An 18215-nucleotide genomic window follows, 5' to 3' on the forward strand; every position below is an offset into this window, starting at 1 on the left:
AAAGCTCAGGTCGTGTTAAGCACTTGTTGGACTAAGGAAAGCTTTCTCATAGACTGACATATGAATTAACCTTCTGATCAAGAGAATCAGGAAAAACACCCGTGTGTTTGTGTATGCGTTATATCACTTTATTTCTATAAATTGTTTTTTTTTTTTTGGTCCTATTTGAAAGGAAAAACATCAGTAAAGCTTCCCTTTTTGCTTTTTTTTTTTTTTTTTTTTTTTTTTTTTTTTTCACAGCATGTTCTGCAGTCAAGCTTTTTTGATTCTTCTGTCGGTTCAAAGGAAACCCGACGTTTTCAAATGGCTGAAAGAGCTTCCCAAGAACTGCAAGGTAACTTCCTTGGGAACGTCGTCAGAGAAGAATTCAACTGCGGGAAAATCCACAGCAATATCTGGAAACTATGTAAGAAAATCAACCTAAGGCATTAAAAAAATTCAAAGAGAAGCATTTCATGACAATGGACTCTTTTGTAAAATCTGAGTGTGTGCATGGAACAGGATTTTGTTTCATCAGCCTCAACCGTGTTTCTTCAGGGAACAAAGAGGCTTGTCAAATGCCCAAGCTTCATGTGGGATACTTATGCTCCGTTTGTTTCGAGAGTTTTAGCCTCATTTAGAATCATGAAACTTAATTCGTTACAGAATTTTTCACTTACACAAAATTTAAATTTTAAAAATCAGAATCATAAATTATAATTATGAACCCATAAATCAAACGTCACCTTAGTTGGTTTGTTCCAAATAGATTTTCATATTGAGTTTCCTTATTGCTATTATCGTTTCTTCATTGGGTTTTGTAACTTTGTCCAAATGCATTAGTCATGAAATTCTCTTTTCTTTTTTCAGCCTCCAATATAGGCATTGTATAATAGTGAAACTGAAATATTCATATAATGCCACATCTTTTTGAAGGAAAAAATAAAATAAAAATAAAAAAGCAAGCGATATACACACGCATAGCAAAGCCCATCTTAGGATGCTCCTATTTTGCTTGGTTTGGATTCTAAGACCCAGAAGAGGAGGAAAAACAATGCTATAAGTGTAAAGTCCCTGTATTGTACTATCAGGAATTGATTTTAGTTTCATCCTTAGCCATTGATTCCCTTTGTTGTTGTCAGCGGCGGAACTAAATTTTTCTTTTTCAACAAGAAGAATTAAACCAAAATTTTTTAACTAAAATATAATACCTGATAAAATTGAGGGAAACGTGTAATAATTACACAAAATGGCAAAAATTTGGTACCTTTAAGTTCAAATTTAACAAAATGATTAGAATATTATAAATATAGCAAAAGTGACATAGTCATTATTATAATGATATCGCATTTTATCTATATGATAATATAGTTATTATTTTAATGATATCAAAATTTTGTTATTCTTGTAATATTTTAAAAACTTTACAATATTTAAATCTACTACATAAATTTTGTTATATTTGTAAATAGCTTGAGAATAATTACCGATGTGAGATTCGAATATTTTACTCTTAATACAAAGTTTAGAGTCAAAAAAATTGCAAAGCAATAGTATAGTTGATTTTTGGTTTATATGAGATTTTTAGTTTTAAATTTGAATTACAAAGTACACCTAAAAAATCAAAACTCACGAAATAGTTTTTTTTCCTTCTTTAATATTATGTAAATATAACAATTAATAACCCTCAAAAGAAGAAATAAGTGGAAAAACCTTGAGTTCTAAACTCTTTGCTTTAAGCATTTTGTCTAAGAGCACCCTTATTCAGATGTGTGAGTCTTATTAGATGAATAAATAAGACCTAATTTAATGAAACTCACCCTTTTGTGAGTATGGGGTTTTACCTTTATTGATATAAATATCATTTTTCTTTGTCCAATACTATAGTCAAAAATACTTTCTTCGCCTCCTCCTTATCCTCTACTAAAATATACGTAGTAGTCAATCGTATATAATGCAATTTATATACTAGAGGAAGCTCAACATATTGATTAGAAGAAGCAATTAAAATAAAATAAATCTACGTGCTAAAAGTAATGCCTTAACTTTTGAATTTTCCACGCAACTAAAGTAAAAAAGAATAAAAAAACTATTGTTATGATCAAGTTGGTACTTGGCACAGATTAGTGGGGAGCATAACAGACGAATAAAGGAGAAGAAAGGGAAAAGAATAAAATAAATATTATGACATTCAGTTATATGGGATTGGATCGGCTAATTTCAAACCGTGCCATCTTTTCCCGACAAAAAAAAAAAAGAATCAAAATTATAAGCAATGGAATTCTCTAGAATTCAACTCAGAAGTCCAATTTTCATCATGAGAGATACAAAAGAAATGTGGTCCTCACCCGCAGTCACTCTTTTGTTTATTGTTTTTTTTTTTTTTTTTTTTTTTCTCTTTTTGTGGTCATCCACAGTCATTTATATGTTTTTCCCCCTTGATTTGTATATGCACTTCTCTCTTTTTGTGGTCATCCACAGTCATTTATATGTTTTTCCCCCTTGATTTGTATATGCACAAAATAGACACGTTTTGGAATTTCGTTTCTTCAATATGGTCAAGTAGATATTTGAGAAGATGAATTCTTATTAAGTTCACATATAGTAGAATGGCATGAAGTCGAAGAATATTAAAAAGAAAGAGGGCTCGTGTAATTTATGATCGGGGGTGTATTTTCTCTCTACTGATAAGGGACAAATTGTGATCATTCGATCAAAACTTAAAGGTTAAAATTGAGATGTGCACTAGAACTTTTTGTAGACTGACATCACACCTAATTTCACTAAAGAGACTTAAAAAAAATATCCTTCCACATCTTTCTTTCTAGCTAAGCTCGTCGCATCGACGTTCTCCGTTGACTCTTCCACGACCATTATTCTCACTGGCCACCGATCTCCAAAACCTCGCCACCCCTGTGACGAAGCTCAGCTCCAATCGCTGCCACTCGCCAGCTAAACATCGCGACCAAACTTCCTTTTCACGTCTCGATCTTCAGCTTCTCCACCGGCATCATCGTTCCAGAGCAACTCAGAATCGTTCGCGTAGCTAAACCCCCAGACTCCTACTGATCAACGCCGCTGTTTCAGCCGACAATCGTTGCCGAAACTTCTCTGCGATTTCACAGGAGTGGCATAATTGTCGGTGGTGGGTTAGTGTCCGCATCAATGGCGGTATACTTTGCGTTGCCGTCATTGAACTCACCAGCGTTTTGACATAAGGTTGTCGGAGATGGTGTTTGGGTTTAAAGTTTTGTTTTTTTTCTTTTTTTTTTCTTAGTTAACCAGGTGTGATTTGTTCATAATATTTTGATGTGTGTTTTTAATCTACGCCACTGAAAATCATTCTAACGGCTAATAATCTTTACCCTACCAATAGGAAGAAAGTACACCTCCTGTTAGAGAGATTGTAATATATCTCTCAATATTGATATCACAAAATTAAATTAAAACACATTCGGGAAGAGTAGGCTGACGCAAGCACGCGCTGCAGCGCGAAAGAGTGCGCGCTGCAGCGCATGGACGCGCTGCAGCACGTTTGGGCGCTACAGCCTGCGCAAAACAGACCTCTCGGGTCTGTTTTGCTAGGCACGCGCGCTGCAGCGCGCGTTTGGGCGCTGCAGCCTGCGCAAAACAGACCCTCGGGTCTGTTTTGCTAGGCATGCGCGATGCAGCGCACAGAAGCGTGCGCTGCAACGCACGGGCGCGCTGCAGCGCGCGTTTGAGCGCTGCAGCGCAAATCTTCGACGGAAAATGTGTTCGTGTGTTTTGGTGATATGAAAAGATCTCGAACCATTACATCTATTTGTGATATGTTTTCTCACATATCTGAGCACTTATTAACAATAGAAATAACTATTGTTATAAGTGCATCAGCATATAAAAGATAACCATCAAATTGAAAAGGTATCTTTATGTGAAAGGTTGTAACTCTTAAAGAGGATGGATGCGTCCCTGTCTTTATACGATGGACTTCAGAAAATACAGATGACATACATTGTTCTGGAACTCAATATTTTTGCTGGATATTGTGTTCAAGGGTTTGTTGTATCTTGAGGGTAATTTGCCATTTAGAACTCGTTAGCAAACTTTGAGAAGTGAGGGCAAATAAAACCTTAAAGGAAAGTATTCCTATACACCTCAAACCCTTCTTTCTGAATTCTCTATTCTTTTCATCCTCCCAAATCTGAATTTTCACCAACACCTCCTACCATAAATTTTTCCTTTTTCGCATATATAGATCTTGTGAGATTTTGAAATAGATTAGTGACTTATAAAACAACATGTTATAAGATAAATTAGGATTAGGTTTTTTTTTTTTTAACTTCGTGTGAGATACTTAGGGGCTGTTCTTTTGCCCTTTTTGAATTAGGTGACTTGAGTGTAAATTTTGAATTGAGTTTAAGTTATAATTTGAGTTGAAGTTGTAATTTAAGTTTGTGTTTAGTTGTGTACATTTGAGTTATAGTTTGAAATAAGAATCTTTTTGAGTTTGTGTTTGAGTGAGTCAAAACTTGAATTTGTATTTAGATAGTATTTTAATAAAAACTCAATGCTGATGGAAAATTTGAACTCAAGTTACAACTTTATTCAAGTTCATGTTCTTTTATAAAATTTGAGTTTGAACGCGAATTTAAACTCGAGTTTGGGGCTAAACTCGAGTTCAAGTTTCCCCTTCAACTCGAGTTCATAAATTCGAACTCAAGTTAATGAACAATATTTTTTCTATTCTTAAAAATGCCATAACTTTTTCGTTTTAATTCTAATTGAGATGATTTTTTTTCTATGCATTCACAACGAAAAGATGAATAAAACCCCACCCATATACCCTATTAAATTTTTTTATCACCATTGAGTTTTTATTAAAATACTATATAAATACAAATTTAAGTTTTGACCCACACAAACACAAACTCAAAAAAATTCTCAATTTAAATCATAACTCAAATGTGCACATCCAAACACAAACTCAAATTACAACTTCAACTCAAATTATAACTAAAACTCAACTCAAGATCATCACTCAAGTCACCCTAACTTAAAAATACAAAAGAACAACCCCTAAATTACCTTAAGTTCAAATTTAATAAAATTATTAGAATATTATAAATATAACAAAAATGACGTAGTCATTATTATAATGATGTCACATTTTATCTATATAATGATAGTCATTATTTTAATGATATCAAAATTTTGTTATTCTTGTAATATTTTAAAAGTTTTGCTATATTTAAACTCTACTATTGAAATTTTGTTGTATTTGTAAATAATCCGAGAATAATTGTAGTTTAGGTATTGAGTTTCTATTTTAAAAAAGTTAACCTGTTTAAGTGGAGTGACCCAATATACTCATATATTTGTAGTTATGTTTGTGTCTAGACGATGTCAGACTCAAGTATTTTACCCTTAATATAAAGTTTAGAGTCAAAAAAATTACAAAGTAATAGTATAGTTGATTTTTGGTTTATATAAGATTTTTAGTTTTAAACATGAATTACAAAGTACACTTAAAAAATCAAAACTTACGTTATAGTTTTTTTTTTCTTAAATATTATGTAAATATAACTATTAATAAGCCTCAAAAGAACAAATAAGAGGAAAAACCTTGAGCTTTAAACTATTTACTTTAAACATTTTGTCTAAAAACACCCGTATTCATCCCGATAGGTGATTCTTATTAGGTGAATAAACGAGACTTAATAAAACTCTTCAATTGAAATAAATATCATTTTTCTTTGTCCAATACTATAGTCAAAAATACTTTCTTCGCCTCCTCCTTATCCTCTACTAAAATATACGTAGTAGTCAATCGTATATAATGCAATTTATATACTAGAGGAAGCTCAACATATTGATTAGAAGAAGCAATTAAAATAAAATAAATCTACGTGCTAAAAGTGATGCCTTAACTTTTGAATTTTCCACGCAACTAAAGTAAAAAAGAAAAAAAGAAATGATTGTTATGATCAAGCTGGTACTTGGCACAGATTAGTGGGGAGCATAACAGACGAATAAAGGAGAAGAAAAGGAAAAGAATAAAATAATATTATGACATTCAGGTCTCGTTTATTTCGTCGATTCGACTTTAAAATTCGAGTTTTACTACAGTAAAAAGCTCTCAGAAACAATCACATCTAATTTTTTTGCTATAGTAAAAAACTCTCACACAAAATTATATATCAACTCAAATTATAAACTCGAATCAATGAAGTGAACCGGCCCTAGGCCCTAAGTTATATGGGATTGGATCGGCTAATTGCAAACCGTGCATTCTTTTCTCGTCAAAAAAAAAAAAATCAAAATCAAAATTATAAGCAATGGAATTCTCTAGAATTCAACTCAAAAGTCCAATTTTCATCATGAGAGATACAAAAGAAATGTGGCCCTCCTCACCCGCAGTCACTCTTGTTTTGTTTTGTTTTTTGTTTTTTTTTTTTTTCTCCTCTTTTTGTGGTCATCCACAGTCATTGATATGTTTTTCACCCTTATTTGTATATGCACAAAAAAAGGGAAGTGTCAACACTGATAGTTATTACTGTTATAAGTGTTGAATTATACGAGCAAAAAATATGACATTCTATACGGATTGAATTTGAAAATGAAAATTTTATAAAGATAATGGAAGTGTCAATTAAACTTTGGTCGCCAAGTTCAGAGGATTGTTTGGAATTCTAGAAAGTTCCAAACAGTGCTTTCTTTTTGCAGAAAAAAATAAACTCCGGAATTCTCTAGAATTTAAGTCGAAGTCTCATATTTCCATCATCAAAGGGACAAAAAGATGGGACCCCTTATCCAAGTTGGTTATCTTTCCTTTTCTTTTTCTCTCTTTCTGTTTATTTGCTTATCATATATGCACAAAACAATTTTGAAACAACTAAAACCTAAATCCTAAAAGCCCATTTTTTTCCCCTCCCTTTTTAACGTCATAATGTGACGGGAAAAAGGACGTACTTTATTTATTCTAAATAACTAACTTACAAACGCAGAAGGACGTAACAGTTTACGCGGTTTTCTTTTTTTTTTTTTTGCTATTCACGCGGGTATTTATTCCACTAGTCCCAATATAGTTTGAACATGTGGGCTCCACTCATCCTATGTGGCGCTCTGATTACTGTAGCCACGTGACCACTTCTGTGTGGCCCGTAGACAGCTTCTGGCAGAAGGAGAAAAAAGGAGTTAGCACTTTTATCCCCCTCGATTTTTGAACTTTCACAAATTGCTTCTAAACTTTTTAATTTTTGTATTTAAGTCCCCAACATGCTAAATAGTTGCGATATACTGCATTTTAGCCCTTTTTTGGATAGTGTTTGGAGATTGATTTGGACAATTAATAGGGGTGTTTGGTATGAAGATTCGTGCTATAGTTTGAATCATATTTTGTGACTCACTACATTATTTTTTCACAAAAAATACGTAAATTGAAAATTATTCTGAATCATAATTCTTAATCCGTAAACTAAACGTCAAATAAGTGACAACGGCCATTAGCAAAATAAGACACATTGTAATAGTTTTATAACTTGAAGAGATAAAAATGTTAAAATTAACGTTTAGTGATATTGGCATTATTAAACACCACAGGTAATAAAAAAACAAGTCCCATCCATAAAATCTAGAACAATATTAGGGATATCTCGATAGTGTTGGGCACGTTACACTAAAAAAAGTGGGTACACAAGATTTATTTTTTATTAGTCGGGATGCTTAATACTGGTGGGAATCCAAACGTTTTTTTTTTTCTTTCTAAAACCTATGATATGGGCACATTAGAACATTCCTAACACAATGTTAAACCATTCTGTCAATACTGAATTTTAATATTTGAGAGAAATCACTCTCTAATGCCCTACTATTCTTTATGTTAAATTTTGCATAATGTAGTATTAGTGGTAAATTACAACCAAATATAAGATACATTAAATTTTAACATTTGATTACGAATAGTCCTATGATCACCCTATTAATATTTACAATATTATTATTTTAAAATATTTTAAAATTAAAAATTTATTTTTACAATTTTAAAACTTAATCAATATTAACATTAACTAGTTTTAGTATGTTATTTTCATAATTTTGTAGTGCTAAATATATTATTAAGGGTTGTTTTGTTTGCTGATTCGAGTTTAGATGTAACTTTATGTGAAAATTTTTTATTGTAATAAAAAAATTAGATCTGATTATTTTTAAGAGCTTTTTACTGTAATAAAATTTAAATTTTAAACTCAAATCGGTGAAATTAACGGGATTAGTGTTATTATTTATGTAGGAAATAGTCTTGATATATGGTATTGGTATAATAATGTCGCAAGAATTTACGTATAAATAATTACTGAAAATTTGCATTTCCCGTCATGAGATCATTTTAGGTGGATTTATTAATTTTTTTCGTACGGATCCAATATGCTATACGGAGGAGACGACCTTTGATCAGCGCAAGTCAAGCATGTGGACTGTACATCTGATCAAATAATAAAATTCCGAGGAATCCCAAATAGTTCTTCACTGCATCCACTTCACTCTGCGATAGTTTCTCTCTCTTCTTGTGCTGACCAAAAAACATTGAGAGAGAGAGAGAGAAAAAGAGACACCAAACACCCCAAAGTATTACTTTAATTTACGCTGTTTCTGCTTCGATTTCTCCTTCTCTTGCTCCGTCACCATGACTCTTTAACATCCATTAAACCCGTTTTGTGTTTCCATTTCCCTTTCTTCACCTCAAATCATCAAACCCAAAAGTCCAAAAAAAAAAAAAAAGAAGACCGAAATTGGTAGGAAAAAAAAAAAGTATGACTATATCACTGCCAGAAGATTTGCCTGTCGGTGTTGGATTTCGACCCACAGATGAAGAGATCATGAATCACTACTTGAAGCTTAAGATGATTGGAAAAGACTCCAAGGTCGATAATGGCATCGCCGAGGTCAATGATGTCTGCACGTTCGACCCTTGGGAATTGCCTCGTACGTATTGCTTAATCTTTCCCCTGTTTTATTTTTATATTTATTTTTGGGTTTTGTGTTATATACATTTTTTTTTCTTTCTTCTCTGGGTTTGTTTGAATTCAGCAAAATCGAAGATCAAGTCCAAAGATCAGATATGGTGGTTCTTCACTCGCCGAGACCCGGAAAGAAAAACAACCAAAAGGAAGACGAAAACAGGATCCTGGGGGCTCACAGGCGAAGAAGGACAAATCAAGGGTCGAGACGGCAGAGTTCTTGGAACGAAGAAGTACGTGGTGTTCTTCAATGGTCCCAATCGTGGCCGTCGGAGCAACTGGGTCATTCGCGAGTACCATCCCCTTCCCGAGAATGTCCTTCCTAAACAGGTTTGTAGTGTTTCCTTGACAGTTATTGCTATGTGCTTATATTAGTAGCTTTCAGTTTTTTGATGTATGAATTGATACTTTTAAAAAAAAAATTTATATTATGCATACATATGTTGTTTTTGGGGTTCCCATTTTTGTTTTGTTTTTTTTGTTTTTTTTGTTTTTTTTTGTTTTTAAGACATGCAGTCCATGAACTGCCATGTTATTTATAAGTAAATGCACAATAATCATATTTGTTATTCGGCCTTGGAAGGACATGCACACTGTCTTATATGATGTAAGGTATGTTTTTGACCCCTTTTTTTTGTCCTTTTTCTTTTTTTTTTTTGTTTTTTGTTTCCCTTTTCTATGCACACTATCTTAGAAAATGCACATAGCTATTGGTATCAATTGTAAGATTGACATTGTAACATTCTCATGCACATGAAATTATACCTTGTGTTTGTTCAAATTGTGTAGAGGCACTATGTAATCTGCCGCTTGGAGTACAAAACTGATGAGAAGGCTGGTCTGACAAGCCGTAACGAGGGTGAACCAAGCTGCAACATCACATCTGAGGTCGAAATAGCACCTTCTGCAATTTCAGAAGTAAGAATCAGTTTATGATCTTTTCTACATTTTCAGTATCATGTTATTCCTGTAAATCATGAGAAATTTATGCAAGTTATATAAACATCGACTTGATTATGTACGCAATTCCAGGTACATGGTCATGCAGAAGGGAATGCTGAGTCGCCCTCGCAACTAGTTTTCTCACCAGATGACTTCCTCACTGAGGTGGAAATGAGTTCAATCTTCGAAGATTGCCTCAATGATGATCAAAAGGCCCAGTTCGTACATGAGAACCATCCCAACCCAGAAAATTCCCTGCCTCATCAGGTTTATAGTTACTTCTTAACTGGTATTGCGATTGCTGATTTAAGTTTGGTTGGTTTTTAGTCTATTGCCTTGTTTTTACGCTTTTTATGCACATTTTCTATTATGCATATGTTGTTGTTGTTATTGTTTGTTTGTTTTTTTTTATCGCACCATCACATCGCTTATAATTAGTGTCCTACATTGATTTTGCGGTTCCATGTTCATTTTAGTAGCTTAAGATTATTGTATGTAAGAGCAGTTGTTAGTTCAAACACATTTTATTTATTTATTTCCCTAGATATGCAGCCCACTGTATCACGCTTTTGTAATCAATAGCTATAGAATGACTTAAGGCCTTGTTGAGCAAGAGGGAGAGAAACATGGAGAGAAAAATCGTCAATACTAAATTCATTCTCTCCTCTAATACCTCTACCAAACAACGAGAAGCTTTAAACTCCTTCCATGCTTATCTGTCCTTCCACTCGTCTCCTAAACAAAGCCTTAAATTAAAGTAGGAGATCCATAAAATGCACAGTTATTCATAATTTTAGTGGTGGTCGTTAATTCCAAATTTGCAATATAATTTATACAATTCCAACCGTTCTTCTCTTTCCAAGATCACAAAGTACAGCCATAAGAAATCTGATTTCTTTTTCGCCCCTAAAAGAAAATGGACAGTCTTTTTATTTCTGTGATGAGGACAGAAAAATAAAATGATATAAGGTGCTTTTTCCCCTCCTCTTGTACCAGCTTACTGACACAGTTAGATATTGCTCAGATGTAAGATTGATATTGCAACATTCTATCCATGAAATTATACCTTCTATCTGTTCAAATTATGCAGATGCCCGATCTTACTTGCTGCTTGGAGAGCAAAACTGATGAGAACTCTGGTACCCTTGGCTGCAACATAGGCGAACCAAGCATCGAAATCAGAGCTGAAATTGAAAATCCAGTAGCACATGCTGCAATTTCAGAGGTAAGAATGAGCATATCATCTTTTCTACATTTTCAGTATCAAGTTCTTTTTGTAAATCATGAGAAGTTTACGCAAATTATACAAACATCTAGTTGATTATGTTACACAATTCTAGGTACCTGGTCATGGAGAAGGTAATGCAAAAGTGCTCTCACAACCAGTTCTCTCACCAGATGACTACCTCACAGCGGAGGATATAAGGTCGATCTTCTCGGACGGCTTCAATGGTGGTCAAAAGATCAACTCGGTCATGCTTGAGCACCATCCAGAACTAGATAACAACCTTCCTCAGCAGGTTTATACTTCTTAATTAGCACTCCTATTGCTGATTATAGTAGGTTGGACTTCGTTTTAGTCCATTTCCTCCCCTTTACACTTTTTATGATACTTCATTTCAATTTTGTATTGGTACATTTTCTGTTACGCATGTGTTTCTTTTTCTTTTTCTTTTTTTGTTTCAATCGTACCATCACATCGCTTATAACTGGTGCCGTGCCATACATGGATTTTGCGGTTCTCTGTTCATTTTAGTATCAGATTATTGTCAGAGCAATTGTTAGTGCAAACATGAGTTTTTTCTTTTTTATTATTTGTTTATTTCCCTAGATATGTATCCCACCATAACAATATTTGGCAATCTATAACTATGGAAGACTTAAGGCCTTGTTAAGTACTAGCTAAGAGGGACGGATACATAATTAGGCTATGAAAATGGAGAGGGGTAAGAGCTTTTTCATAGGGGAGCATTTGGTATACGGTGATTTAAGGATGGGAACGGAAATCTTTTCAGACTCCCATGTTTGATATAATTTGACATTTATTTAAACTTGGGAAAATGAAACCCATGGAATCCACTTTTCCTTGTTTTGAGGTAATTTGAAAATCATCCAAAAGGGTGGGTTTTATACTAATGGGAATCTGAGACCATTCATGAACCTTGCTTATTGTGTTTGATGTGAACTCCCTCCTCCAATTCTCCCGACTTTGGAGGGATCAAAGTTGTGGTCCTCTGGACGAATTTGAGTCCCTCACCAAATTCATTTCCTTCCTAATCCCGCTACCAAACGGCCAGAAAGTTCTAAAGTCTTTCCACCCTTGTGCCTCCTTCCGCTCTTTTCTCCTAAACAAGGCCTTAAATTAAAGTAGGACATCCATAAACTTCAAAGATATTCATATTTTAGTGGTAGTCGCTAATTACAAATTTGCTCTATAATTTATACAATTCCAATCTTTCTTCTCTTTCCAAGATCACAAAGTACACCCATAAGAAATCTGATTTCTTTTTCGCCTTTAAAAGAAAATGGACAGTCTTTTTATTTCTGTGCTGAGGACAGAAAAATAAAATGATATAAGGTGTTTTCTCCCCTCCTCTTTTACCAGCTTACTGACACAATTAGATATTGCTCAGATGTAAGATTGATATTGCAACATTCTATCCATTAAATTATACCTTCTATCTGTTCAAATTATGCAGATGCCCGATCTTACTTGCTGCTTGGAGAGCAAAACTGATGAGAACTCTGGTACCCTAGGCTGCAACATAGGCGAACCAAGCATCGAAATCAGAGCTGAAATTGAAAATCCAGTAGCACATGCTGCAATTTCAGAGGTAAGAAATAGCATATCATCTTTTCTACATTTTCAGTATCAAGTTCTTCCTGTAAATCATGAGAAGTTTACGCAAATTATACAAACATCTAGTTGATTATGTTACGCAATTCTAGGTACCTGGTCATGGAGAAGGTAATGCAAAAGTGCTCTCACCAGATGACTACCTCACAGCAGAGGATATAAGGTCGATCTTCTCAGATGGCTTCAATGGTGGTCAAAAGATCAACTCGGTCATGCATGAGCACCATCCAGAACTAGATAGCAACCTTCCTCAGCAGGTTTATACTTCTTAACTAGCACTCCTATTGCTGATTATAGTAGGTTGGACTTGGTTTTAGTCCATTTCCTCGCTTTTACACTTTTTATGATACTTCATTTCAATTTTGTATTGGTACATTTTCTGTTACGCATGTGTTTCTTTGTTTTTTTTTTTTCAATCGTACCATCACATCGCTTATAACTGGTGCCGTGCCATACATGGATTTTGCGGTTCTATTTCCCTAGATATGTATCCCACCATAACAATATTTGGCAATCTATAACTATGGAAGACTTAAGGCATTGTTAAGTATTAGATAAGAGGGATGGATACATAATTTAGGCTATGAAAATGGAGAGGGGGAAGAGCTTTTTCGTAACGGAGCGTTTGGTATACGGTGATTTAAGGATGGGAGCTGAAATCTTTTCAGACTCCCATGTTTGATATGTTAGGATCCGTTAATGACTTGAGAACTTGTTTAGTTAGTGGGCTAGTAGAGTTAGTAGGAATTAGTATAAATAAAGGGCTTTGTAGCTCACTAGGGGGAGGCCGTGATTTTGAGAGTTTTGAGAGACTGAGATTAGGGAGAGTTGGTGGTCTCTCGAATACCATCGAAGTTAGGAGTTCTCTGGAGTCCTCGAATACTCCAGTCTATCATGAGATTTCTTTACGTTTTTCTTATTTGTTTCGAGGGTTCTGGCCTGGTTTAGGATCATGTTTATTGGTTCGCTACAGTGTTTTTCTCTCACAAAAAATTTAAATTTTAAAAATAAGAATTATGAACAATGGTTCTGAACCCATGAGTCAAACGCCGCCTTAGTTTGATTGTAAAATTCTATGAACCAGTGTTGGTGATGATCAATAAAACCACTCTGATCTTGAGAAAATGAAACCCATGGAATCCACTTTTCCTTGTTTTGAGGTAATTTGAAAATCATCCGAAAGGGTGGGTTTTATACTAATGGGAATCTGAGACCATTCATGAACCTTGCTTATTGTGTTTGATGTGAATTCCCTTCTCCAATTCTCCCGACTTTGGAAGGATCAAAGTTGTGGTCCTATGGACGAATTTGAGTCCCTCACCAAATTCATTTCCTCACTAATCCCGCTACCAAACGGCCAGAAAGTTCTAAAGTCCTTCCACCCTTGTGCCTCCTTCTGCTCTTTTCTCCTAAACAAGGCCTTAAATTAAAGTAAGACATCCATAAACATCAAAGATATTCATATTTTAGTGGTAGTCGCTAATTACAAATTTGCTCTATAATTTATACAATTCCAATCTTTCTTCTATTTCCAAGATCACAAAGTACACGCACAAGAACCTTGATTCATTTTTCAGCCTTAAAAGAAATGGACACTGTCTTTTATTTCTGTGATGAGGACAGAAAACACACAATTAGATATTGCTTGGATGTAAGATTGATATAGCAACATTCTGTACATGAAATTACATTTTCTATTTGTTCAAATTATGCAGTGGCCCTATCTTACATGCTGCTTGGAGAACAAAACGGATGAGTCTGTTGGTTCTCTGGACTGCAACATAGGCAGACCAAGCAGCAACATCACATCTGATATCGAAAATCAAGTAGCACCTACTGCAATTCCGGTGGTACGAATGAGCATCATCTTTTCTATATTTTCACGATCAATTTATCCCTACAAATCATGACAAGTTTATGCAAACCTAAATATGCACTTGTTTATGTTTCTTAATTCCAGGTACATGGTGACACAGAAGTCAATGCAGAGTTGCTATGGCAAACATTTCTCACACCAGATCACCACGCCACTGAGAAGGATATAAGTTTGATCCTCTCAAACAGCCTCAGTGATGACCACCATAACGAGTGGCATGCTTTATGTGGAGCTGCTGAGCCAGAAATGCCTCCAGCAGAGTTTTTGGATCGGCGTAAAGCTGATTCATATGAAAACTACTATGGGGAAAGTGAAACAACAAACGATCTTTTCAATAACTTCATCCAGCCAAAGTCATTGAAAAGGCCGTATTTTCCTGACATTCCAGCTAATAATGATATGAATGCTGGAGGAGTCGATGGACGGGTTAAAAGACCCCGTTCATTAGCTCTTGGAGAATGTCTCCAATAGCTAATGAACCAGTACAGGAGAATATCGTAGGATTTTTGTAATAATGTGCCTCGTACTTGCATTATTGCATGTGCCGCGATATTCTCCTGTTGTCATTTTTTTTTTTTTCTTAGACCTTCCTCTATCAACCTTCATAGAAGTCAGAAACTTTGCTATTTCCTAGCCAGCCAGAACATACCAATTCCTACCCCTCAAAGAAAAACCATCCTTGTCCACAATAACCAACGATCAAGCGAACCATTAGTGTTTGAATCTATACCTTGTATAGCCAGCACTACCAAAATCAACCTTATACCGAGAAAACCTTTGAGATTCTGTCCAAAATGTTTTCTAGCCTGCCATCAGAACAAATTCCATCCAATTAGGCCTATGGGCTATCCAAAGTAGTAACACTTATGTTGCTTATGGACGGACCGAGGCACCACAACACGTCCCTTCTTAAGCAAAGAAACTGCAAAACCGAATCTTTTTCCAACCAAATATGATTGCCAACCTCTTGATCTAGCAACATGGGCCGTGGAAATCACCCGTTAAAGCTCAGCATCAAGAGTTAAGAGTCGTTTTAAAATCCAGAAAAGCACAGTAAGCTTTGTGACGAAGCTTGTGCAATTCTGTAAAACTTTTCCTAGCTACCTTTGATAGTGTGTTTTAGCAGCAAAATTTTCTTGCAGCCCGAAATGCTCTTGTATCATGAGCTCATACTGGCTAATAAACTTGTAGCCAACTTCAAATGTACGTTCGATCAGACCAGCCGCTTTTCCATCAAATACTTATTTCTCGATGTTCATATTGCCCCAAACTGTATTAACAGCAGTTTTCCAACGAAATAACACTTGGAGTATTGAAGCGTTGGTAGTCTTGTTAATAAAATCCTCATCTGTATTAGCAACTAAGATTTGCCTGTAAAAGAACGTTTTGTAAATAAAGGGCACGTTTTGTAAATAAAGGAGACACTGATGCAATGAAGCCAAGTGAAGGCCCGTTTGGCTTAGAAGAACTTAGTTACTTCCTAACAGGATCATGGCGTCATCGGGTTTTCTTTCCCCGAGAAACCAAAGGCGAAGAAGCGCTAAGATCATGTTAGGTACCAGCTGTTCTCAGACATCCGAAAGAGACTCGCATCAATTAGTGGTGTACTTTTGTAGAGACTGACAGATGTATAAACTTCTTATGAGAAGGGTCCTGTATCACCTGCTGCAACTTATTAGGTGAGAAGGATCATGCTCGTTTCCATTTTCTTGTTTATGTTTTATAATTCCTTCCAGGCGGCACATGGTGTAATAAAGAAGTGAGTCACAGCCACTGCAGTCACCAGATTGCCCTCTCACAGACGAGCAAATGAGTTTACTGAGATGGGTTGACTTTTTACGTGACCATGATAAGATGCAAACTTTACATGGAGGTGGTGAGCCAGAAGAGCATTCCAGACAGAATGTGAATAGACATATTGCCGACCCGGATGTGAAATGGGATGGCGAAACAGCATACAGTCCTTTCAATGAATGCAGCCCTCAAACATCATGTAAAAGGGCGTATTCTGGGAATGATGATCTGGTTGACAGTGACAGACACTGAAGGAGTCGATGGACGGGTGAAAAGATCTCCTTCATGTTGGAAATGTGTCCAGAAAGTAGGATGTAATTTGTTGTTTATGATATGGCAAATATCGGATATCATTGTTTTGCTGACGTTTATAAATAAAATAAATTTATGTTTTAATTCATACTCAAGAGTGTTAGTAATATTGCTTAGTCCATAGACTATTATCAACGAAAGAAGAGTCAGGGAATCCCTGCCGGACAAGCTCTTCTGATATAGTTTAAAATACATATTCGCAGTCTTAGGATCGATTGGGCAATCGAATCCGATTATGATTGTTAGATCGAACCATATGATGCTGGTCTCGGGGCATGGGAGTTGGACTCTGTGGTTGATCTAGACATGGTCACAACATGTTGAATAGACCGAAGAATACGGCTATGCTTAAATCCATCCGTATTCTTCTATCCATTGCTGCTGCCTTAGATTATGAGATCTGACAGATGGATGTGAAGACATCTTTTCTGAATGGCAACCTGGATGAGCGTATTTATATGGCTTAACCAGATGGATTCATTGAAAAGGGTCAAGAAGAAAAGGTTTGTGAACTGCAAAAGTCCATTTATGGACTAAAGCAGGCATCCAGATCATGAAATATCAGATTCGATGAGACTGTTAAAACTTACGGTTTTATTCAGTCGTTGGATGAGCCTTATGTGTATAAGTTAATACAAGAAGGCAAAGTGGTTTTCTTAGTCTTATATGTGGATGACATACTACTCATTGGGAATGACGTAGGAAGACTGACTGAGGTTAAGCTCTGGCTTGCAAAGCAATTTGATATGAAGGATCTAGGAGAAGCTGCCTATGTTCTGGGAATTCAAATCTTTCGAGATTGAAAGAACAGACAATTAGCACTGTCTCAAGCGTCCTATATCGATAAGGTAATGGACCGATTCGCCATGCAGAACTCCAAGAAGGGGTATTTACCCTTTAGACATGGAGTATCCCTCTCAAAGGAGCAGTCTCCCAAAACTCCTCAAGAAGAGGAAGACATGAGCCAAGTTCCTTACGCTTCAGCCGTAGGAAGCCTCATGTATGCGATGCTTTGCACCAGACCTGATATATGCTACGCGGTAGGCGTGGTGAGTAGATTCCAGTCTAACCCTGGACCCGAGCACTGGGTTGCTGTCAAGCATATCCTCAAATATCTTAGGAGAACGAGGAACTACATGCTTGTGTACTCAGGTACTGACCTGACCATGACGAGTTACACCGACTCTGATTTCTAATCGGATAAGGATTCCAGGAAATCCACTTCAGGATCAGTGTATATCCTAAATGGAGGTTCAGTGGTATGGAGGAGTATTAAGCAAACTTGCATAGCTGACTCCACCATGGAGGCCGAATATGTGGCAGCTTGTGAAGCTGCAAAAAAGGCCGTATGGCTTAAGAAGTTCCTTGTTTCACTAGAAGTTGTTCCGGATGCTGATAGGCCCATGGTACTGTATTGTGATAACAGTGGGGCTGTAGCAAACTCTAAGGAGCCTAGAAG

The 18215-nt window shown here is 35.7% G+C and overlaps 1 protein-coding gene across 2 annotated transcripts; it reads left to right on the plus strand.

Moving 5' to 3' along the window:
- Nucleotides 1-8383: 8383 nt before the first annotated feature.
- LOC21402535 lies at nucleotides 8384-16805 on the plus strand. Of its 2 annotated transcripts, XM_024172704.1 has the most exons (11): nucleotides 8384-8940; nucleotides 9046-9305; nucleotides 9559-9582; nucleotides 9765-9893; nucleotides 10008-10184; nucleotides 11008-11142; nucleotides 11258-11437; nucleotides 12617-12751; nucleotides 12867-13031; nucleotides 14490-14624; nucleotides 14735-16805. In XM_024172704.1, the coding sequence occupies exons 1-11, from the start codon at nucleotides 8769-8771 to the stop codon at nucleotides 15119-15121; spliced, it is 1899 nt and encodes a 632-aa protein (XP_024028472.1). In that variant the 5' UTR covers nucleotides 8384-8768; the 3' UTR covers nucleotides 15122-16805. The 2 variants fall into 2 exon arrangements, with proteins under 2 accessions (XP_024028472.1, XP_010107118.1); XM_010108816.2 differs by lacking the exon at nucleotides 9559-9582.
- The last annotated feature ends 1410 nt before the right edge of the window (nucleotides 16806-18215 follow it).

This window comes from Morus notabilis, unplaced genomic scaffold (assembly GCF_000414095.1).
Source record: "Morus notabilis unplaced genomic scaffold, ASM41409v2 Scaffold1303, whole genome shotgun sequence".
Lineage (NCBI taxonomy): Eukaryota > Viridiplantae > Streptophyta > Magnoliopsida > Rosales > Moraceae > Morus > Morus notabilis.

Bases quoted from the DNA above. Each gene is read 5' to 3' on its own strand.
- LOC21402535 (XM_024172704.1), top strand. From the start codon at position 8,769: ATGACTATATCACTGCCAGAAGATTTGCCTGTCGGTGTTGGATTTCGA. The intron at 9,583-9,764 runs GTAAGGTATGTT...CAAATTGTGTAG, and splicing joins TGCACACTGTCTTATATGAT to AGGCACTATGTAATCTGCCG. The intron at 11,143-11,257 runs GTAAGAATGAGC...ACACAATTCTAG, and splicing joins CACATGCTGCAATTTCAGAG to GTACCTGGTCATGGAGAAGG.